The sequence below is a fragment of the Festucalex cinctus genome, chromosome 10 (genome assembly GCF_051991245.1).
Source record: "Festucalex cinctus isolate MCC-2025b chromosome 10, RoL_Fcin_1.0, whole genome shotgun sequence".
NCBI classification, from domain to species: Eukaryota; Metazoa; Chordata; class Actinopteri; order Syngnathiformes; family Syngnathidae; genus Festucalex; species Festucalex cinctus.
The window spans coordinates 12,331,186-12,355,782 of NC_135420.1; the positions used below are offsets into that span (position 1 = coordinate 12,331,186).

Below are 24,597 nucleotides of genomic sequence, written 5' to 3' on the forward strand. Positions count from 1 at the left end.
TTATAGATTATTGTCAAGAAATGTTTAAGGTTGACTTCCTCTTTAACTGGTCTAGACAGTCTTGTAACGGGGTTTGTCACCTCTGTCTGAACTGCTTGACATGGTTTATGTTCCTTATCTCTGCCTTGCCAGATGTATTGTTTAGAATTCAGTTAGTTAGCACTTTTTTTTTTTTTTTAGCAAAAATAATTGTTCATGCTAAAATACTGTAGTGAAATTTGTCTTCAAATCCTCATGAACACAGTGACCTTTACACAATATCAGCCTCGTTCATGTTTATTTATGTATTCCTGAAGATATGAAAGTATTCATTTTAATTTGCTTTCATTTTGCTTTGTTTTACTCTTTGCTGCCAGGTCAGTATTGCGACTGAGAATGTTATCATTTGGATAAATACAAGTTAAATATAAAGTAGGAAGTTGCAATGCACTTCTATAGAACTTAAGAAAATAAGGAATGTTTTGTTAAAAGCAACATTCAAGTTAGCATGTGTAATAAAATAGTTTCATAAATGGGAGTTGTCCTACTTTTGTGACACGTTATTTCCTCCCACAGCTGTAAATATATTTTATTGTGTTGTTTTGGTGAAAAATGGGAACATCTGATTTGAAAGGGGAACAACTAAAAGCACAGGTCCTCACCTGGCCCTTTGTCTTATCTCTTGAAAATCCTTAAATCAACTTTGTTTGCTAATCCCTGCCACCCATGCTAGATTTACAACTTCTTAAGGAAACTTGGAGACTCACCAATAAGATTAAGTGTCTCAAACGTTTACTCCTAGTGACTGTTCTACTAACACATCAAACCCTTTTGAGCCCTCTACGCAGGAGGATAGTCCTCAGTAAACAGGAAAGACTGCCTTTTACTGGAATATCAGCGCAACCGGGACCACATGGATTCTTTTTGAGGAGTCAGCAAGTTAACATGAGCCGGGACACTCGCTTTCCTGTCGAGTTTCCTGTTTTGCTTTTCTCCTTTTTTTGTTCTGTGTCGCCAGTGCTGACTTCCTGCCTTTAACCACAGGTGCAATGGCTGTAGGCGGCTCTGAGCTGCAGAGGCGTTTGCAAAGCCGCCGCAGCACAATCAACTGCCTGTCAAAGGGTGGGAGAGACAAGAAGACGTTTCCGTTTTCTCAGCACAATGCAGTGAAAGCGTGGAGCTCCCTGGAGAACCTGGACTCTCCAGAGTGCCCGGCAAGTGGAGAGAAACCCAAACAGCAACATGACATCAAGCTTAACGTTGGCGGCAAAGTTTTCCACATTCCCAAAAAGTGTGCCATGAAATACCCTCACACTCGCATCGGCACCCTGGCAGCCAGCACGGACCGAGCACAACTCGTCACCCTCTGTGATGACTACTCGGTTAAAAACAATGAATTCTTCTTTGACCACGACCCTGCTTTCTTCCACCACATTTGCCATTTTTATGCCAGCGGAGAGCTGTGGGTCATCAGAGAAATGTGCCCAATCAATTTTGAGGAGGAGATGGCGTACTGGGGCTTGAGCCTAAAGGACACCACGCGCTGCTGCTGTTTGGTGTTTGAGGAGAAAGTAGATGAAATGAAGGACAACCTGAAGGTGGAACGGGAACTGATGGCTGAGATCGAGGTCAAGTACCACGACGAGTTATTCAAAGACATGCTGCTCGGGAATGTTCGAAAACGCCTTTGGAACATGGTGGAGAATCCCTACTCGTCGATTCAGGCCAAAGCCTTCAGCGTGCTCTCCAACCTCTTTGTCCTCTTTTCTATCGTGGCGATGTCTCTCAACACGGTGGAGGAGCTTCAAAACTATCAAATTGGGGGGAAAACCCACATGGAGTGGGTGGAGATCATCACCATTGTGTTCTTTGCGTTTGAGTATCTAACTCGCCTTGCCACCACACCAAACGTCCGAATCTTTTTGAAGAGTGGTCTGAACTTCGTGGACATGGTGGCAGTCATGCCTTATTTCGCCCAGATCGTGCTGGAAGCCGCTTTTGCCTCGGAAGTCGGAAACACGCACGGAGACTTTAGGGCGCTGGCGAGCGTCAGCAAGTTGAGTCATGTCCTGAAAGTGGTCAAACTGCTGAGGATCTTTCGCATTCTGAAGCTGGCCCGCCACTCTACTGGCATGAGGGCCTTCGGGTTCACGCTGCGCCAATGTTACCAGCAGGCTTCGTGCATATTGCTCTTCATTGCCATGGGGATCTTTACTTTCTCTGCTCTCCTGCATTCGGCCGAGAGGGAGACGGAGGGTTCCCCCATCAGCAGTATTCCGTACGCCTGGTGGTGGGCTGCAGTGAGTATAGATATATAGTAGACACAATGCTAATCATCTAATACTGCCTAGTTCATCAGATGAAGAGTTGAAGTGCTTATCTGACACAGCTGCATCCAGCAGACTCAATAAAAACTGCCTGGAAAGGGGCAAGTACACAGAAGAGGGAACTGAAGACTGTATAATAGTGGCCTCGGTTCAAATAAGCGCAGCTCCTTCAATAGTCGCCTCCTCCACTCAGGAAGAATATTAAGGGCGCTGAACGTGGATCCGCCAGGCTTCATTGTTGTTTTTTGGACAGGTTGTGACCTGGAGGAATTCCACATTGGGGGATCAATAAAGTAATCTGAAGCTGAATTACAGGTGGTGCCATTAAGTAGCTGGAATTTACGATAGCTACTTTTGTGGGACAATTTAGATCGGTCTGTAACACGCTTATTTGGTTGGCATTTCCATGGCAGGTTTGTAGTTGATGGATTGCCATAGCAGATCGGGCAAGGATGTCCAAACTTTTTCCTCTAAGGGCCACATACAGAAAAATCAAAGGATTCGAGGGCCATTTTGAAAATTAGTCACTCAAGCAATTGCATTTGTTTATATATGTTTTTTAATCACCACCTGAATAGCATCTATTTGTATAAGGAAAATAGTTTAGAATTTATCAGATTTTGTGGTGCTCTAGACCCTGGAACCCACCCGAAAATATCAGCCCCTGCACTGAACCGCAGCTGAATCCTAGCTCTACATTCAAAACCAAAACAGGCGCAATCTGTTTTAAGATGACTGTTTTAAAAGCAGTTACTTGGGAGTCATTCATGTGATATTTTCACCATTTGGACCTTGACACAGATCAGAAAGTGGAGGAAACCAGTAAATATTAAAGGGATTACACCACAGTATTTTAAGCCCTTCCAACAGTTAACGATATGCACATAATGATTAAATTAGGTGTTTTGCTGTTTAGTTTTCTAACGCGGAAGTAATACGCCTAGTTCAGTAAAACTCCGCCTCTCCCCGTGTGATTGCCGCGCCCCTGGTGAGCCAACTCCAGTCTGCTGTTGGAGATCTGTGTTTGAGCACTCCTCTGAATGCAAGCCATCAATTCTTCAATAAAAAATTGAAACAAAACCTCTCCTTGCCCCAAGTAATCCTGGAGGAGGAGAGGAGGAGAGAGGGGAAAAAAATCTGAGCTGGTCTCGAACCAGGAACACTCTGCTTACAGAGTGAGCACACTAACCACTATACTACTACTTTAGTTAGTTTCAATTGTACATAGGTTTAACTTGTAGTTTACACAAATGTCAGCCAGATTTTAAGACCAATTGTCCTTGAACTTTGTAATTGCAAATGTGAAGGATAATTGATTGCTTTGAATTAATTTAGTCAGAATGTTTACTGGTAAAGGCTACTTTTGTCACTTAGCCCATGGAGGTCTCAGAGAAAGTGGGCATGCGTTTACTCGGCAGAGGCGGTGCAGGGGTGGGTCCGAACTTTATGATGTCATATAGTGAGCATTCGTTCGTTTTCTCAGGTTGGGAGGGGCAGGTGCCTGGAGAGCAGAATGACCTAGAATTTCTCAGAGAGGGGTGACCACTTCCCTCATGTGTTTGGTGACGAATTAACATTTTAACATGGCTAAAAGCTCCAAAAAGTTGATTTTTCATGTTGTTGTCCCTTTGATCATCTTTAGTATGTTTACTGTGTTATAAAGAGAAATGTTACTAATTTAGTTGAAAACAGTTCATTTGCATATCTAGAAAAGCTCTTCATCTATATAAAATAATTTATTAGCAGCAAATGTCATTTTTAGTGTATGCCGGGGGATGCCACAAATGGTCCCCCAGCCATAGTTGGGACACCTCTGAGATAGGGCGACATGCTCTATACAAAAAATACAAATAAAAAATGTGCCAGCATTGTAGTAACACAGCGTATAACTCAGAAGTAGAAACATCTTCAAATCCTGTGTGCATCCTAACCCATTTTTACGCGGCACTTCCTTTTCCTCACATTCTTTTGCCGGTCAAACAAAACTTTTGGACTGCTGTTACTTCCTCATCCTCCCATCTTAAGCTACTGCCAACCCCATAATGCTTTTTCCACACAAGTCCCATTACTGCAGGTGGCTGGCTTGCAATGAGGATTTTGGTTTATGTGTAACCCAGAGTGTTCTTTCAGACTTGTGTACAGTTAGTTTGTTTCCCAGCATTTTAATTTGGACAGCTTCAAGTCATCTTTTTTTTTTTTTCTCTCAAATGGTGAATTCCAGCAGTGGGCCGTGCGTTTTGGTACCTGGGCCAAAAGATGAAGAGAATAATGTGAATAAATGGATACAATTCTATGGAACAAATATTAGAATTTAGACTTTAAATGTAGGTTAGTGCTTCAGATATTGTTTAGGTCAGCTGACCTTTACCACTAGGGATTTTTTGAGCAGGCAGCAAGGTGATCTGCCTGCTGGTGGGCACATTTCTCCCGCTTGCCTACATTCCAAAAACATACATGCTAGCTTCATTGAAGACTCTAAATCAGGGGTGTCAAACATAAGGCCCGCGGGCCGGATAAGGCCCGCAAAGGGGTTTAATCTGGCCCGTGAGATGATTTTGTAAAGTAAAAAAAAAATAAGAGAGAGAGAGTCGGCCACAATCAAAGCATATGAATTTGTAATTTCACAAGCAATCCTCAGATGAGCAATGCAACTTGTACACATAATTCCTCTGGATGTCATTATTTTACACACAATTTAAAGTTTGTTTAAAAAATATAAATAAAAATATAAACCAACAGAAATCAAACACAATGGTGCTGAATAAGACACACATTCAGCTACACGTAGGACAAGGATTAACGTTTTTATAATTCATTAACGGCACCACACAATGCATTCTGTGAATAATATACAGGTATATGCAAAATAGGCAGATGTAACACACCCGGAACTCATACAGGCAGAGTGTTGTCCCGTTGCATTTGCATTTGTGTTATTTTTTTGGGACAATATCTATACAGTTACGTCCCGCAATTTAAGACTGGCCTGCAAATATCGAAAATCTGCGTATAATTGACAGCATTTTTTTTTTTTTTTTTTTTTTTTTTTTTTTTAAATCATATGCAATGATTTTACCAATCTGGCCCACTTGGTAAATATATTTTCCTCCATGTGGCCCCTGAGCTAATATGAGCTTGACATCCCTGCTCTAAATTGTCTATTTTGTGGTTATAAATGTGAATGGTTGTTTGTCGACCTGTGACCTCGTAACATGACTACCAGCCACGACTCAAATGGAGATAAGCATTACGGTACAGACAATGGATGGATAAGAAGGATACATTTTTGAGCCAAGCATTTTGAAGGAATCATTTTTATGAGAAGGAAATGACTCTCCCGTTCACTTTCTTCTATCTTAGGTCAGCATCTCCACTGTGGGCTACGGGGATGTGGTCCCCGTGACCATCCTGGGTCGAATCGTGGCTTTTGGCTGCATCTCCTTTGGAATCATCCTGAACGGAATGCCCATCTCCTTCCTTTTTAACAAATTCTCAGATTATTACGCCAAGCTAAAGGCTCAAGAGTACAACACCATCTCGGTCCAACGCCGCTTGCAGCTCAGGAGGCGTCTTCGAAACAGGATGGGCACGTGTTTCCGTCCCACGGAGGAAGACGACAGTCGATCCGAAGCATCCAGTGACATTCCTCAGCCAATTGACGCTTGAGAAGCAAAGTTCAAACTTGAGTTTGAAATAATCAGTGCCTGGACATGAAAGGAAATTTTGTGTGATGATGAGAATAGTGCATAAACAAATCATTCACGGTCTTAATGCATAAATTGCAGTATCAGATTAATTGTTTATTTTTCTTTTGTATTGTTTAAAATGGTGACCTTTCCTTTTTTGGGGGGTCATGTTGTGTGTAAATGCTCTGTGCACAGCTTGATGCGTCAACCATTCAAATGGCTTTAACACTAAAAATGATTGTTTCCCAATTAATAATTCCAATTGTCATAAAATTTAAAAATAAAAAATAAACTCAAAACATGTCATAGTGATGCTATCACTGGCCAACACATGCCTTAATTAACAACTCAACTGTATCAATATTGTAACCCAGCACACAATGCTAGGAAGTTGCCACATCAACTGAGCAATACGTGTCATAATGTAAGTTCTTGTTGTGGCACTTTTCAGTTGCCGTTTTCCCACAATGACACATGTTTTTCCTAATGTGCCCTCAACTCAAACATGCTCACACACTGCGGTCTGTTCTTTCTTCATTAAGCACACTTGAGTTGTCATTTTTGTGTTCCATAGTTGTGTAGATGTGCCTTCATCATTTGTAAGGTTGATAGGTTACAACTTTAACTCATTCCATGACCAAACTGGTAACCACACAAATAAATAAACGAGTGAAATGCCAATAATCCATCCCATTCCCTTCCAAAAATGTTTCAAAATAAAACATTTTAATAAAATGTGTGCTACGTATATGCCTTGAGGGGCGTGGCCTAGTCAGTGACGTCAGGGGCTGGAGTCAGTTATGTTGACCATTTACAGTATTTCAGTGTGCACATTCTTCTCTTTGCCAGTGTTCTCATTTTGTATTTTCGTCTGCTTGACTGTCCTGTTCAATAAACGTCTCTTTTTGTCCACATGCAAGGGCATTACACTATCTTGTGGTTCCATTTTGTTTTTCACTTCACTCGAGCTGTGGCATATGAGAAGCTCGTTCAAAAGTCAAGGTGCCACTAGTATATAATTCATATTCATGTAATTTTGTTTATGTAAAAGCCACTTTGAGTGCCAATGTATTTATTAACCCCTCTAATCTTAAAACTGCTTAGTGATGACAAGTATGTTAATTAGACACATTCCACAATTCTAGACAATCCCCTTAAAATAGGCACAGTAGCCTGCTGCTGACATGTATGTGTAGCCTACAGTCTAAAATGTATTTTCTATCTGCCAAATAAAATAAAGTGTAGCCTAGTGAGCGATGCGGAGTAGTTGGGGTGTTCGAAAGTTCTCTGGCCCCGCCCACGCAGTGGGTGACAGCCGCCCTTTCTGTGGCTGTAATTTATCTGGTTGTCCTTCAGCACACGCACGCACACGCACACGCGCACGCGCACATACATACGGGGACACGCTGAGGAAGCTCCATCGCAAAGTAAGTACACTCGTTAATTTCTCCTTATAACATCTTTCGATTTGTTATAGAACCCCCGTTATAATTATTTGAATAGCGGCAGTTATTGATCCCACCCCTCGTTTTTTTTTTGTTTTCTTTTTTTAAACTACGACACATTTAATTTGGTTCAATTGTGAAGAAAACAATTATGTATCAAATTGTATCTTCTCCTCGTCTATCTAAAGCACTTTAAACGTCATTTTTATATCGGCAATTAACATCTTTTCTTTCTTTCTTTTTTTTCTCTCTTTTTTTTAATTTTTTTTTAATTTTAATTAAGTAGCTTTGGTGGCTGTCCCTATAGGCAATATTACTGCTTTTATCAAGACAATTTTCCACCACAACTCCAATTAGAAATAGGGCGAGGGAAAAAGAACTGCTTAAGATGCCCCGCCAAAGACTTTATGGTATGTATCATGAACGAGGCCGGTCTATTTCAAACCGGGGAAGGGAGGACATCTGAAGTGTGGATTTGAAAAATAAGTCTTTTGCTCAAAATCCACAATGAATTTCCCATAACAGCCACTGAAAAGCTAACCACCAGTCCCAGGGCAGCCAGTGCAGTTGCAGAACAGCACCTTCACAACAACCCCCCCTACTCATTGACTGTTCATTGCCATTTATTTATTGAGGAAGTCTCATAAAGCGAATGTAGTTCATCAGGTATTGGCTGATAAAAAGGTGAAAGCTTGCCTCTGTTCACTGTGCACAACAACAAAAAAAGGAGATTTGAGGGGAATGCACTTTATTTATTTATTTATTTATTTATTTATTTATTTATTTATTTATTTACTTATTTATTTCTTACAAAGTAGAAGTTGTAAAATGAATGTAACTATTTTGCTGAAATTAAATGAATGAGTAGAGATTACAGGCTTTATATCAATGCTCAGTTCTGATGTACACATTCAGCGATTGTATTTATTTAGTATTGCTTTTTACGGATTTGTTAGCCAACCCATTATTATCTGTTATTAAGATGCACATTGAAATGTAAGTTAGTGCAGTTGTAGGCTATTCTTGGATAACAAATGCCATTGCTAAAGTAGTCCCTCTTTGACAATGTCAATCAAGAAGGAGTATCTTGGTCAAGGCAGAAATTGTGATGTGTGTGTGTGCGTGTGTGTGTGTGCTTGAGTGCTTAATGTGACACGACAAATCAGTGATTCAGCAACTGTGAAATATGCACTATTGCTCCAGTAGGTATGAAAAAGCTTAATTTTCTTTTATATTATAGTTCTAGGGATCGTAATTGAAGGGAGGAATAGCTGGAAGCCACATGTTAAACATTTTCACAGTAGAAAAAAAAAACATACATCAGTCACAAAGCTAACGACAGAGCAGAAACAAACATACATTTGTCTGTTCCCTAATTCATCCTTACTTCAAATATTTTTGTAATGTTGAGGTTTGGGGAAGCAATAACAGAAAACATTCAAAAGATGTTCTCAATCAGGGACGTGAATTAACATTTGTGTGCTCTTTAAAACATTTTTAAAAAAAAATACTGTAATTCAATACGTATAAAAACGGTGACTAAAATTATTATTAATTATTTTTAAAAAAGTGACTAAAACTAGACCAAAACCTTTTGAGTTTTCAATGAGTAAAATGAACTAAAATTATTACTTATTGAGATGACTAAAATGTGACTAAGACTACATTTTTGTCCAAAAGATTCAAACTAAAATGAAAACTCAAATGTTTGCCATAAGCAATAGTGCTTCAGTGCAAACTCCCCACTGTTATTGTGCTTGCTTACTTACTGCTACTATTAATGAAAAAATAAAATAATATATATAACTAGACTAAGTGTGCGGCAAGGTTCATTTGCGTAGGAATGCTGAAAGCTGAATGCTTATGAAGTAAATTGAAAGATAAATTATGTGAAAATTACAAAGTTGAAGTTGAAAGATACATGAATAAAAAGAACTAAGCAGTATCACAGAGCTGGTAATAATGATCAGTTTTATGTATGGGAGTGGGCGTGAAAAGTGCGACTTGGAAAAAGTTAAATGTCAATCCCATTAAAAATGAATGGGGAAAAGTTGATATTTAACGTCAAATTGTGAGAGTACTCTAAGTAATGTGGAATCTGACCATATATACCCCGGAGTGCATGAATTTCTGAAGCAAGTTGAAATTTTTGAAAGTTGTGTAAATTGGAAGTATTATGTGGGAGTTGTTTTTCGGCAAAAAAGTGAGGAGAATAAAAATCCGAATAACATATGTGGGATGCTTTCAGCATTCCCATAAAAAATAATTTATTATGTTGTTTTAACAATGCAAGTAGAAATAAGTTCTCCCCCAACTAACGTCTGTTTGAATATAAGTAAATGGCGTATGAGTGGTGCCATTATGATTGTGTGAAAAATACTCTAGCTACTTCATTAAAACAACAATACAAGCTAGCTAACAGTTTAGAAGCTTTTGTTTTTTTTTTAAGTGTGGCCTTTTTGGAATAAGAAAATGTACAATAAACTGCTTTTCTTCCCACATGTTTATAGGCGTTAAATTAAAGGTGTTTCCATGCGTTGTTGTGGGTTCAAGCATCCCCTTGTGTTTTATTGTGACGTCAGAATGAGAAACGAGTGTGTCAGCATTCAGGGTTTATATTTGCTCATTTGTGTTTTTATTGGCAGTTAGCAGTTGCGTGCAGGATTTTGTCATGTTGGGAAACAGGGTGAGGTCAGTATCATGTCAAGGCGTGATGTTTTCCAGTCGTTTCACAAGCCTCCGTGTTGTAGGTTGAGTAGTGAAGTGAAAACTGAAAATAGCAGTTCCGCAGAAATCGGGACATTGTGTAAAATGGCAAAGTATGGTATGGTAAAAGTTTTTTTTTTTTTCTTTTTTGAAAATATTGACTCATTTTGGACAGCACAGCGAACTACATGTAGAGATAATCACATCTGCCTCACAGGTCTCAGGTTCGGGGTTAGAATCTTGGCAATAGCCTTCCTGTGTTTAGTTGGTATGTTGCCACCATGTTCATGTGGGTATTCTCCAGGTACTCTGGCTTCCTCCTAAATTCCAAAAACGATCCAAAAAGGATTTTCAAACCATTATATTATACTGTATTCTGCTTTTATGAATGTATTGCACAATGTTCCAACTTCATTGGAATTGGTGTTTTTGAGTTTTCCCAAGACTAAATAGATTCCACCACGCACGCAACTTATTCCACCTATAAGAAGAAGACATGGCTATGCGTAATTACTTTCCACCGCACACCCACTGCAGCAGCGGTGCATGCAAGCAGTCTCGCCAGGTCACCTCATGTCTGCTCTTCAGCTCACGTCAGCACCTCGAATGTAAAAGTATGGGTGAGAGAGGGGGCAGTTCTGACTCTTTTTGACTGGAACATTTAGTCAATTTCTAAGTGGGCTCAAAATGATTTAAGTGAGGGTGACACCAAATAGTACACAGTACATTTTGTAGAGTAAATTTTACTCAAAAAAAGACTATTCGGTCCCACTCTAAATATTGTAAACTTTTACACTTGGAAGAGAGTAAACCAGTGTTTCCCAACCCTGGTCCTCGGGGCACACTATCTAGCCTGTTTTCCATGTCTCCCGATTCCAACGCAGGTGAGGATCGTTATCAGGCTTCTCCAGAGCTTGCTAATGAGCTGTCATTGGAATCACCTGCGTTGCAAATAGAGAGACTTGGAAAACAGGCTGGCTAGGAGGGCCTGAGGACCAGGGTTGAAAAACACTGGAGTAAACTACTGAAACAAACAAACAAACAAACAAACCAACCAACCAACCAACCAACCAACCAACCAACCAACCAACCAACCAACCAACCAACCAACCAACCAACCAACCAACCAACAAGCAAACAAACAAACAAACAAACAAACAAACAAACAAACAAACAAACAAACAAACAACAGCAATGAAACACTCAAGGGTTGAGGAACAATCTCCCAACCTTCAGCATGGAAGACAGCCACTCTACCACTTGAGCGATACGAGATTTATTGTTAGCTAACATATTGCTGATGTGTCCCAAAGGAGACCAAAAATGGAGGTATATGAGGATTGCACCTGACATCTGTGATATATTGACACCAATTTGGAGTGGCATGGGTCAGTGGTTAGGTTGGCTGTCTCCCAACCTGAATGGTTTTAAGTAGTGTTGTTCCGATACCGATACTGCATTAAAACAGCGGTATCGGTATCGGTGAGTACTCACAAGTAACATGCCGATACCATTAATTCCAACACTAATATAGGATTTTGGATGCAGCATCTTGTGTCTTGCTGATGCACGACATTCACTGATATGTGACATGTTCACTGCATGCCGATCTAAGATATCCTATTGGCCCTTGAATGCTCTGAACCAATGGCAGGACAGCTTTTTCATGTTGAGGGAAAAAAAACCTTAAGTATCGGTATGGTATTGGTATCGGCCGATACTGCAAAGCTGGGCATCGGTATCGGTATCGGGGGCCAAAAAACGGTATCGGAACAACACTAGTTTTAAGTTATATATTTTGCAAGAGATTTTACAAAAAGTTTTTTGGGGAAAATTGGAAACCCCCTTCCGTCATGATAGCTTTTTTTTTTTTTTGTATTAGAACGCGTACCCAATATTATGTTTGTAAATAAATAATGTCTTATTTTCTCAGCAGAGTTCCGAGGATGATACACTTCAGGCCTCGGACATGCTTGCTGCTCGGAAGTCTAAGTGTGTTGATCATCCATCTTCTTATCAATCTTGACCAAAAGAACATTCGCCTCCATGCAAGCAACAAAGATGATCGCGTTGGCGTTACGGAGCACACCATCCAGAACAAAACCTTCGTCTGGCCGAACCCAGTTTGTCATCAAAACACGTCTGTAGCCAACATCTCAGGCTTCGCCGCTCTTCCTGGTGGTATTAAAGACTTTCTGTACTATCGCCACTGTCGCCACTTCCGCATGCTTCTGGACCTCCCTCACAAATGTGGCGGAGTTGATCAATCCGGGGACGTTTTCCTCCTATTGGTCATTAAAAGTTCCCCGGCCAACTACGAGCGTCGAGAGGTGCTGCGCAAGACGTGGGCAAAGGAGAGATTACACAACGGGGTTTGGATCAGAAGGGTCTTCCTCTCGGGTACGACGAATCACGGCTTGGAGAAGATCAGGCTGAACAAGCTCCTCCGAGCAGAGCAGCGCGAGTACAAAGACATCCTCCAGTGGGACTTCACCGACTCCTTCTTCAATCTCACCTTGAAGCAAGTGCTTTTCCTGGAATGGATGGAAAGAAACTGTCCCAACGCTCGCTTTTTGTTCAACGGTGACGATGACGTTTTTGCTAACACAGACAATATGGTGGAGTTCCTCCAGAGTCTTAGAGACAACGATGGACGCAAACACCTTTTCACCGGTCATCTGATCCACAACGTAGGGCCCATTCGCTCACCTGGGAGCAAGTATTACGTCCCCGTTCAGGTGCATGAGTCAAACTCATATCCCCCCTATTGTGGGGGCGGGGGCTTCTTGCTGTCAGGCTACACAGCTTTAGTCATACGCAAGATGTCCCATTCTATTACCATTCTTCCCATCGATGATGTTTACTTGGGAATGTGTCTGGCGAAAGCGGGGCTTGCACCAAGCTCCCATATGGGCGTCAAGACAGCAGGACTGTACATCCCCGCCAGCAATCTAGACCAATACGATCCTTGCTACTACAAAGATATGCTGCTGGTCCACCGATTCCTCCCGGCTCAGATGTACCTCATGTGGCAGAGAATACGCGACGGTGATCTCAAGTGCGGTTCCTCTGGGAAGAGACTTAAGTCAGCTACGACTTTCAGGTGAAAGCACGTTGCTTGCTGCTCTCGTTTCTGGGATTCAAATGTGGATGGTTTGAGCAGAGCTTTTCACTTAGTTGGTGAGGCTGACTGTCAACAAAATGGCCAAGAAGTCAGTCACACCAACTACGCACGACATGTCATGTTTGAACGAGCAGCTGTCACCAGAAGGAATCAGGTCAACATGAGAAATGTTTCAAGCACTTATTTAAATTTCTCATTTGTCTAACAATGTGAGCCCATCTTCCTTTGTGTTGGGGCATGTCTAGTTTTGTTTGTGAATTTGTAGACCGTGTTACGCCAACATATTTTATAGCAATTCTATGGTGAGTCGGTGACCAAAAAAAAGTAGACTAGAAATTAGACTAGCTAAAGGAGGTCTAAGTTAATGTGCAGATGGCGTAATGCGATGTGGTTGGGTTTGACCGAGGCACCGACAGACAGATTAGATGTTATTGTATTTCATTCATGAAAATGACAGCAGCATGGAACAATTCTTCTAAATCTGAATCAGATATAATGGCCCATTTTCTGATTTTCTGGTAGGACCTTAAAAGGGAAGCATAGTTCGGACTTCAGAAAAAAAACAAAAAACAAAAAAAAAACTCCACTCACAATCACATAATGAAATATTACAACAGAACTCTGAGAACTGAGAAAGACTCTTGGAAGGAGGGAAAGTATGGTTAGGCACATAATTGACATAATTTGACATCATTCTACTTAAATAATTGTTAATTATTTTTAATTAATTAATTTTAAGATAAAATATTTATATACAAATTTTTATTATTATTATTATTATTATTATTATTATTATTATTATTATTAAGTAATTATTAATTATATTTAGTAATTATTAATTTGTTAATTAAATTATATATGAAATAAACTATTTTTTTTTAATTATTAATTAATACAATTATAATTAACCTGACACAATAATTTCAGTCCAACCTTGAGTCCTTGCTGGTGTCTCTCAGAAGGCATCAATTACTTGGGATGTAACAATATCCAAACGTCACGATACGATATTATCGCAATATGAAGCTCACGATACAATAATGATCACGATATTGTGGGGAGGTTGGCGATATTTTAAAAAAAGTCACAATATATTGTTAAAAAAAAAAGCATTTCATACTTATATTGTGCTTTTGTACATAACAGCAATGTTATGTTATTATTATTATTATTATGTTTATTATTAATGCATACACACATTGAGTTCGTCCACATATTGACTTGCTTCACAGTCATATTACGTTCCTCTTCATCTGACAATTAGTGTAGATTTTAAACATAGACGGGCCAAAACATCCCTAATGGAAATTTAATTGCACTGCAGAAAACTAGCCACCAGAGGGTGCTAGAACTGCACAAAAGGAAATCAAACTGTCGTTTTAACAGATGTGTTGCATTTAAATATCGTGAACATGATGACGACGATATTGTGGCAGTTTTAATATCACGATATCACAATATCGCGCTATAGTAACATCCCTATTAATTACCCAAATTGGCAATCCATTTTTCGAGAGACGATTCACCAACTTATACACGTTTGTTGACCAATTTTGCGCAGTCTTTCAAGATTGCGTTCACTCATCGCCTCAGTCCGAGTGTTGACCGCTTGACTACCATCCAGAAAGACCGGCAGATTGTTCCAATATATAAATATATCATTGGCTAAATTTGATGATAAATCAGGAAGCTGCCAGCTTCAAACCGCAAGATACCTGTTATCAGAATTCCAATAACGTAGACGTCTTCCAAAATATATATACACCCCATCTTCCATTTGTTGCAGGAATCCAAGGTGCACCAAGCTTCAGACATCCAGTCGGGGCAAGCCGACTCTCCTTTACCAGCTCTTCTCATTGAAAGAATCTTCACAATTGTGTTGAGAGACAAGCTGACCAAATCCATGGTTAGATTTTTAGAAGAAATGCAACGAGAGAAAAAGACAACATGGAAGATATGGGAGGAGCAGAAACATCTGTTGACAGACAAGCAGCAAAAAAAAAAAAAAAAAAAAAAAAAAAAAAAAATTAAAGGGAGCCGTTTCGATTGGCGAGGAGTTGGCTGCGATCCCTCGCACAATAGCGCACAGTGATGGCAATGACGCCCACTTTGACCTTTGTTAGTCTAGGACAAGTCCAAAAGAAAAAAAAAAAATAATAATCTATCCACGTGTGCATTTAGACTGTACTTTGCGTTAGACTTGCACTGGGCAAGAAAATAGGGTACCATTAGTGTGAATCATTGCTCAATTAAAAACCTGAGGTTAAAAAACAAAAAAAACAAAACAAAAAAAAGACTCGTCAAATAGAAAAAAAAGTCAAAGTTTTACATTGTATATTTATTTATTTTTATACTTTTATATATTTGTTTTATATTATAATGAATATATTAAATTGATTCTAAACATTTAAAACACTTTATTCAACCAATTTTAGGTGAAAAATGGCCAAATTAATGCAAATATTACGGAAGCCTTAGTGATGTGAATGTTTGGTAGGGCCGCTCAAAAGAACGGAGCACGTATGTGGCCCATTAACCATACGTGTGCTATCAGCAGAATACACCCTAGGACTGGTTGTCAGTCAATCATATCTACGTTTCACATTTTGTGTATTCCAGAAGAGAACCCACATTAGTCTATTCTTACAACTGAAAAAAATGAGAGCACAAGATGCCATAAACCTCTGGTGAATTGTCAGTTCATAAAATGGAGCCTATTCTTTATTTATTTAATGTAACTTTGTGACACGTTTCCGGTACTAGTTTTAGTGCGCTTCCATACCGCTTCTCATCCACTCATAGCGCACAAATAACTTGCTGTACTTTCCATCACCGAATGGGTTTTTATGGCTGGAATTGTGTTATTAAGCATTCACCAACTCATCTGCAATGACAATAAGTGTATGCAACAGCTAACTATGTTCGTATTCCACCTTAGCAATTACTATATTTGTCACCATGACACCCAAAAGTGACTGAAATTACAGCAGGAAACAGAATACTCGCACAGGAAGTGTACAACTAAGGTTAGCGTTCCACTTGGGTGTGGTTAAAGAATCAGAAGCTGCACAAATGTGTTAACATAATTTTCTTTACATATTTGGTTGCATGATAAATGTTAGACCGGCTGTTTCTATGCAGAACATGAATCATCATATGATCATTTGGATATTTAAATGTATGTAAGGGAACTTGTGTGTGTATTTAATTAAATCATGACTGGTACTTATGTATGTTAAGATAGATGGTATGTTTTTGTCAACTTTTAATATTGTCTCAGGGTTTCTAAGGTTTCATGATCGATCGACTGTGACTTGAGCTGATGAGGTTCATAATGTTCTTTGCTGTGATTTACAATGGAAACGTGGCTCTGTCCGCTGTACTTGGATGAAATGAGTGTACATTATTTTCATTTTCGGTTGCCTTTCATTACGATTCCGCAGGCAGAAGGCACAGTTGCAGTTGCTTTTGCTCCACGGAGTTGTATGTAAATATCTGTTCAAGTCTGTTGATTAATAAATAGAAATACTTTAAGAAGGTGTTCTGTGCATTTTACAGTTGAAATTCCAGTGGTCAATCCACGTAACATTTAAAATAAATAAATCAATAAATCTAAAACCATGTAAATTAGTTCAAAAGGGGTCATGTGAAGCTAATTAAATAGCAAACGTTGCTCAGACTAAATCCTAATAAAAACACTTAAAAAAGTGTAACTGTTTCTACTGTGCTTATAGTTATTTACTGTATTTGAATTAAATAATAGTTAATAGCTTTTATTATCAGTACATGGCAGTGACACCTTTACCTCAAATGTGTTTCAGATCACAAACTGAAAAAGTAAGCGGCTTTTATGACAAGCAACGGTTACAAAAATACCTTTGTAAGTGACCAACACTGCTGCCTAAAATGCTGTCAGAATCATACAAGTATTAGCGGTAATGCCATTTATTTAAAATTTACACAAGTAAAAGTATTTTGTCATTTTCTGTTCTACATGATCTCCTTGCTCTTATACAGTGATTCTCACCATGTAGAACTTATGCTACCAGTGGTATGCTAGCTCCCGCTAGTCGTATGCGAAGACTGCCTACGGTTCAGTTGTATTTAACTTTTAAGAACAATAATAAATACTTACATACATTTTAACTGATGTGTGATGTACAATAACTTTTAATTCTTAGGCTATGCTAGGTTTTTAATCTTTTTATTAAGTGCTAATGCATGTTACAGTGCTTGCAATAATATTTAAAAATAGTTTTTAGTACAACAACTGTGCTACTAGGTTTTTAATGTTGGTCACGATGGTGGTACTTGGAGAGAAAAATATTTTTTGAGGTGCTACTTGATGTATATTTGGAGAACCACTGTTATAGAGCTTTTGTCCAATAAGATTTGAGCTCTTTGTTGCTATATGAGAAAGCTGCCTGCCATGTCACATAATCAACGCAGGTAGCCAGTTTGGGTCGAAATAAATCAAACCAGTGGAACTGAGTGATGTCATTGCACTGTAGTTAAATTTACAATTAGGTCTCATCCAATTATTTTTTGATTTTTGATATGATAAGTAGTCTTCGTAAAATGGCTCAAGTGAATTTTGTTTTTTGGTGACTCCTCTTAAAGTGAGTAACTTTGTTAAGTCTCGGCCCTCCACTGTCCCCGTAATGTAATATTCCAGTACTTTTTTTTTTTTTTTTAATATATCCACTCACTCACACAAGCTTACTTCTTGTAAGCCACACATGGGCCTCTCCCAGGCAGAGGATCGAACCCACGCCAACCGGCACCAAAGGCAAGTGACGGTTCCACTCCTCCACCTGGAGCCCCAATATTCCAGTACTTATACCACTGTATGTCAGACACAGATGACAAAATGTAACAAAAGGAAGTTGTATTACAACTATAAGACTTTTGACTGTTTCATTTCAGAATGTGTATTTATTACTTTCTCACTAACTAGCTTGCTTGGACACCAATTAAAGAGAATTGAGACCCAGACATTATGTCTTCCTAAAATGACTTTATAGAGACACAGTATCAGTGCATTTTTACGCCAGGATCCCTGAATGGAGTAATAAGAGCCTCACCATCGAGTATATTATCTCAATATTGTGTATCTACAGCAAATTACTAGACAAAAGTAAAAATAGTACACATGGGGTGTAATATACACATAGTGGAAATCGCAAATGAATTCAGTGATTACTTTGTGAACAACAACAACAAAATTAAGTACACTAAAGAATTCTAATACTGTACTATTTTTCTCAAGATTGTACTAGCGAGTGAATTTTTTTAACATTGTTCAAAATTTTGCAAACAAAATAAAATCAAATGACTATACTGTACATGTCACAGATAAAGCAAACCATAGACGAAATAATTGGGCCTTTCACATACAATTGTCATTTGTCATTCGTAATAGGCATTTTCCCAGAACATATCGAGAAAGCCAAAGTGGTTCCACTTTTCAAAAAAAGGAAATAAAAATTCAAGAACAGACCCTCTACTACAGCTCTTTTATTTATTTATTTATTTATTTATTTTTATTTATTTTTTATTTTTTTATGTATGTGATTTGCCTTGTCTACTACAGCAATAATGGAATTAACAAGAAATTTCAAAAACCTTGCATAAGAAACATGTTTTAGTAAGTGTTTTTGTCAGTACATTTCCTTCTTTATGTAAATGACATTGTACAGTAACTGTTTGTTTGCAGAAAACCCGTGTATGATACAGTCCTCTGATTTGCCTTTTGCTTTCAGGTTTGTGCTTTTTTTTGTGCTTTTTTCCACACCACATGTCCAGATAGTCCTAATGTTCATTCAGCAGCTGCAAACATGGCATGACTATTTTTCGCAGCGGTGTGCGAGGTTCTCCCAGTCAGCCTTTCCGCCTCTTCTTGAATGATGACTTCAATTTGATCGTCCAGGCTGGAGAAGCATGGCCTCTCCTCAAAGTTGTAAACCCAGCACTGCTTCATCAAACCGTACACCTGCAACATTTTCAGTGACATTGCATTGGATACTTGCATTTTTTTTCATGACAATTATTGTCAAAAAGATGCTAAGAATTATGTGAGATTATTAATAAAATGGTGCTTATTTTATGGGATTATTTGAAGGTTTTACCTTGTGTGGGCAGTTTGGAGGGGGAGGCAACCTCCAGTTGTCCTTGAGGATATTTAGCAGATGCATTGAAATGGATAGCCCATGCGCATTGGTTCCAATTTCCTGCATGCAGAGCTGATACATATGTGATTAATTAAACTTGTCTGGTTTGACGTCAATTAGTCCTCACCTCACCTTTTTTGGGCTGGAATTCACATCACAGTAGGAAAAGAGCTCATGAAGAACAACGCCAAAACTCCACACGTCTGACTTTTGGGAGAATCTGAATTCGTTGATGGATTCTGGGGCATACCTGCATTGAACACAGATGCAAATAACAGAAGTGCCCTCTCACACTTGTTGTTTTCAAAAATGAAGAGATCTACCAGAAGATGGGGCTCTCTCCAGGCTGTTTGACTCTGTAGTACTCTTTCTCCAAAGGAACAATCTTGGTCAGTCCAAAATCAGCAATTTTCACCAGTGACTCACTAGCCACAAGGATATTTCTGGCAGCGAGGTCTCGGTGCACATAACGTAACGTCTGCAGGTACGCCATGCCCTGAAAGACAAAAATATTGCCACACAGGACAGGACTGGATTATTTGTATGGTGTGATTCAGACCACCATTATTATTTTTGGGTCACAGTACACAGTCAATTCTGTACAGTAAATTTGACTCTATTTAGAGTGGGACCAAATAGACTCACTTTTAGAGTAATATTTACACTTGGGAGAGAGTAAAATAAACAATTGGAAAAAATAAAAGTGGCGCAAGGTAAAAACGATGTCTTTGGTCTCTTGGTGTGATTGTCCCTGGTCTATCATATAATCAGAATATTTGAGTCCGTTCCACTTTAAGACATTGTGTATGTGCTTACTTTACTGCTCCACAAAGCAGCAAAACAAAACTCAGTTCGGCTAATTCCTATTTTTTTTTAAGCGCATAACAGTAAAGTTCCTCTTCTTTGTTAAAATCATGACTCTGTGTCACATGCCAGGATGTCATACTATTTACACAGCTGACTCAACTATCATCATCCTGCCTACACATCCTGCATTGGAAAAACAAGTAAGATGAGGTTTTACTGACCAATAGGATTGGAAAAGACATTCCTGCTGGACTGACCCTCAAAGAAACAACATTGTTTCATATCTATTAAGTATAGGCATCATAATTGATTATTACAGGGACAGTTCTATGGTCAGCGGTTTAGTGGTCCTGAGCTCCCACCCAGGCAAGATAAATGTAACCGTTTTGTACGTTTTAGCACAATTTCACTCCAACATTGAGGAAAGAGAACATAACACTGGTCAAGGACATTTCTTCAGTGAGATTTTCAGTAGAACCTTGGCTTTAATATTAACTCACACACAGGACATACAGCTAGCTTCTCCAATTCCTGATGTTGACTCTGACCGCCTGAAATGTTTACTAGCTAGTTAAAAAAAAGAAAAGCATCAGCTAACTTCTACCTGCAGTAATTTTGTTAAAATACTGTCTAAACAATGTACTGGATGTTAAAGTGATACTCGACTCAATGAGCCATTTTCAACAGTGAGAAGATAATAGTTTGTCTATAATTAATGTGATAACGTCATTACTTTTCATTAACAATTAATACCTTCAAAAACTAAATTTGCTACTTGCTGTCGACTGAAAATGACATCAGGTAACGACCAATCATGGCTCAGTTTGCTGACCAAACCCAGAAAACAGGTGAGCCGTGATTGGTCGTTACCTATTTCCTCAGCACAGGTGATGTCATCTTTGGTCGACAGCAAGTGCAATGCACACCTGTATAAAATTCAACAACCTAAAAAGCATTCCACGTTGTGAAAAGGAGTCACTTTAACACTATTTAACAGTAAAGCTATAATAAATAACTCAACTCAACTCAACTTTATTTATAAAGCACTTTAAGAACAGGCGTTGCTGTATACAAAGTGCTGTACATAAACATCAGTTTTGCAGTAAACAAGAACAAAGCAAACATTTTGAGTGCGAATACAGGTTTTGTTTTTTGTTTTTTTTTTTACAAATAAATACATTTTACATCAGTGAATAAATAAGAAGTAGTGAATAAAGAGATAAATAAATACATAAATAAGTAGACTAAACATCAAATAATGCATATGTGTGGGGAATTGGGTCAATATGTAATTTACAATTTTTAAAAATGTGCAGAAGTTCACGTTACTTCATGTTCAAAATTAAGCTCTTAATAGGAAATGAAAAATGCACTGTGCTGTCACCAATGCCTATCATTAAACGCTTATGCCATCTCCAGTCAGAAAAATGACCTCAACACAAATCAATGTCTCAGACTCTTTTTTTTTTCAACTTAAAACATAAAGTTGTTTATCAAAGTAACTGTCCAGAAAGTGACGTTTTTGCATTCAATCATTGATCGCAGGCATAGTCAACAAACCTTGTGGTGAAAACTGCATGCAAGGTTACTTACTTTACAGATCTGTGAAGCAAAGAGTAGCATGCGCCTGGTGTTGATGTTGTGTCTGTTGTTTTCTGTATACACAATAAGACTTCCGTGTGGTAAATACTCCATCACCAAACTCACGTTGAGTCGCCCTGAGAACAAAATCCAAGGTTGCCATCTTTACATATTGTTTGAAGCACTCCAAATCACAATAAAGCTCCGAACCAAATCACAGAATGCTTCAAAGATGAGAAATTAGGTCCTATATGAATAACACCTGAGGTTCAGAAAATGGATGGATGGGTAGACATTTGCATTACCCATGCTGTAGCAGACCCCTCTATACTTGACAATGTAGTCGCAGCACATCATGCTGAGGGTTTTGATCTCCTTACGGAAGTCCTCAAGGGTCGATTGCTTATTGGGCTGAAGCTTCTTCACAGCAACCATCTCACCTGTGTCATCTCCAAGTGGGTCGTAACGACACAGTTCCACACTTCCAAAATTTCCCTTTTGGAAAAAAGACATCATATTAACTTCATCAGTAGTTGTTATGTCTAAAAAGCATGTGAAGTTGAGCCCAAAAATATTCATACCTACAAATATCAAGCAATCCCATCTCTTCCCCCTATGCTCACAATAAAAAATAAAAATAAAAAATTGTCTGGGGCACTAAACTGCAGTCATATATTTCTATGGCATAAAACCCATTTAATTAAAAAAATGTTTAAAAGCAAAGTTCAATATTATTATTTGAATCAGACATGAGTTAGGAAAATTGTAGAAATGATTTATTTATTTACTTACTTTTCTCTGATGTATCAATATGAATGTAATGAGAATTGTATACATGAATATGTTGATGTATTATTATTGTGTATTTCTATTAATTTTATTTGCATACGCAATATGAGTAGGATTATATATTTTCTTTTATTAAAATGTAATCTATTGTATCAACTATGAAATAAGTGATAGGATACGAAGAATAAGGGGTGGGACTGGATATGTTTTCAACTTCTTCCTACTCCCTTGAACATATAAATTGACATTTATTGGATGTTTCTTTTATTTTACTTTTAACTTTCTTTGTTATTTGTGTTTATATTTATATATATATATATATATATTTATATATATATATATATATATATATATATATATATATATATATATATATATATATATATATTTATATGTTCAATAAACTTCAAACTAATATGTTTCATGTGTACCTTTCCAAGTAAGGAGATGTACCGCAGGTGTCTCTCCTCAAACAATGTCTGGTCCTGCAGGGCAGGACGAGATGCTTGGCTCACTGGGTTGAGTGTGACAGGCTCAGTGGCATGAAGTATCACATAGTCTGTCGGGAAAGTACGAAAGAGTTTTGTTTGGGTCACTTTTTCAGAATGGGTGCATAGAGCTGAAGTCGGATAATAAGAGTAAGAGCACCTGATGTGATGAGAGAGTTGAGCTCCCGGTTGAGGCTGCGACACGAAGGTCTCAAGGCCGCCTTGTAGTTCATACACTGGCTGATCAGCTCGGCCAGCTCTGTCCATTGAGAAGGCGCCAACTGATGGAAACTCTCGTAAAACTGCTGCTTCTACAAACAACAAGACCATATGACCATATTATGTAAGTCTCCACTTTGCCTACGTCGTTTTATAGTGCAGTAAGATTCAAGATTCAAAAGTGTTTATTGTCATATCAGCAATTGGGAAACATGTTGCACCTGTTCAATTAAATTTTTACTTCCACATGAAAGATTTAAAAAAAAAAGATGAATACTAATACAAAGGAAAAAAAAAAGAAAAAAGAAAATACAATGAGGGCATAGTAATACAAAATAAAGGAATACAAGAGTATGTGAACTTACAGTATATATGTAACTGTCAGTTTATAGTACAGAACGGCTATTGTTTTATGCAACCTGCCGGTAACTCCCAAGATGGCATGTGATACAACTGTTTTCCCAGGCTCTAGTGCCACCAGGTGGAATTTGTTACACATATATACTAGGGGTGTGAATCTCTGCACTGAGGACGATTCGATACGCATCTCGATGCACTCCCGGCGATACGATACTTTAACGATACATGGAATTTTCTGGTGATGCGATGCGATACGATTCACCCTCTTCATGACGCGATACGATGCGATAATCATTTAGTTAAAATCAATGCGATCCGATCACGATTTGATGTAATTTGTTGCGATACGATGCAATTTAACGAGGCAAATAAGCAAAGGGAAAAAAATAAATGGAAAAAAATACATGGAATTCAGTATTGTACTACAAGTTATTTTGCTTTATTCCTCATAGGTACTTGGCAGTAAATGCAACAAAATTGCTGTTTTTGCCATCTTAAAAAAAACTCAATGAGTAACTTAAAGTGACACTTTCAATAGTGCAATAGTCACCATTGACATCTAACCCCCCAATGTATTTTATTATTTCCTCCTTAGCTCTCTCCCTTATGGTCATCTGTGGTGCTCTCACTGTAGCCAGGAAACCTCCAAGCAGCTGGTCCATGGCTGACCTTTTCTTGGGAGGCTCTAGCCTAGCTCATCATCTAGGTTAGACAAGGCAAAGCAAGACAGGACAAAAGAGACGAGTCACAGCAATAAGTCGACAATAATATCACAAACACAACAACAAAAAACAGACAATATAATGCACATCCCACTCTTGGTGCGGATACATTAACAGAAATCATAAACAAAAGCATAGTCTCATAACTCACTTTGTACTGCTCCAAAAAAAGTCACAGCCAGCTGTGTGAACCT

The 24,597-nt window shown here is 38.5% G+C and overlaps 3 protein-coding genes across 4 annotated transcripts in view; 2 read left to right on the forward strand and 1 right to left on the reverse strand.

Annotated features, from left to right (window-relative positions):
- Nucleotides 1-780: 780 nt before the first annotated feature.
- LOC144027420 (potassium voltage-gated channel subfamily V member 2-like) lies at nucleotides 781-6,924 on the forward strand. Its single transcript, XM_077534917.1, has 2 exons — nucleotides 781-2,279; nucleotides 5,667-6,924. Exons 1-2 carry the CDS (start codon nucleotides 1,029-1,031, stop codon nucleotides 5,970-5,972), a joined length of 1,557 nt encoding a protein of 518 aa, XP_077391043.1. The 5' UTR covers nucleotides 781-1,028; the 3' UTR covers nucleotides 5,973-6,924.
- A 418-nt stretch (nucleotides 6,925-7,342) lies between these two features.
- LOC144027626 (N-acetyllactosaminide beta-1,3-N-acetylglucosaminyltransferase 3-like) lies at nucleotides 7,343-16,806 on the forward strand. 2 transcript variants are annotated; one of them, XM_077535312.1, is made up of 3 exons: nucleotides 7,343-7,419; nucleotides 12,080-13,246; nucleotides 15,054-16,806. In XM_077535312.1, exons 2-3 carry the CDS (start codon nucleotides 12,090-12,092, stop codon nucleotides 15,148-15,150), a joined length of 1,254 nt encoding a protein of 417 aa, XP_077391438.1. In that variant the 5' UTR covers nucleotides 7,343-7,419; nucleotides 12,080-12,089; the 3' UTR covers nucleotides 15,151-16,806. The 2 variants fall into 2 exon arrangements, with proteins under 2 accessions (XP_077391438.1, XP_077391437.1); XM_077535311.1 differs by having other exon boundaries at nucleotides 7,346-7,419; nucleotides 12,077-13,246.
- Nucleotides 16,807-18,182: 1,376 nt separating this feature from the next.
- jak3 (Janus kinase 3 (a protein tyrosine kinase, leukocyte)) overlaps nucleotides 18,183-24,597 on the reverse strand; it is a 15,974-nt gene continuing 9,559 nt past the window's right edge. Inside the window, exons 17-24 of the mRNA XM_077533809.1 lie at nucleotides 23,263-23,413; nucleotides 23,046-23,173; nucleotides 22,131-22,320; nucleotides 21,838-21,962; nucleotides 19,761-19,933; nucleotides 19,570-19,687; nucleotides 19,396-19,509; nucleotides 18,183-19,259 (exon numbers count right to left, since the gene is read on the reverse strand). Of these exons, the coding sequence (XP_077389935.1) occupies nucleotides 19,086-19,259; nucleotides 19,396-19,509; nucleotides 19,570-19,687; nucleotides 19,761-19,933; nucleotides 21,838-21,962; nucleotides 22,131-22,320; nucleotides 23,046-23,173; nucleotides 23,263-23,413 (1,173 nt within the window). The 3' untranslated portion in view covers nucleotides 18,183-19,085. The remainder of the gene's footprint in view (nucleotides 19,260-19,395; nucleotides 19,510-19,569; nucleotides 19,688-19,760; nucleotides 19,934-21,837; nucleotides 21,963-22,130; nucleotides 22,321-23,045; nucleotides 23,174-23,262; nucleotides 23,414-24,597) is intronic.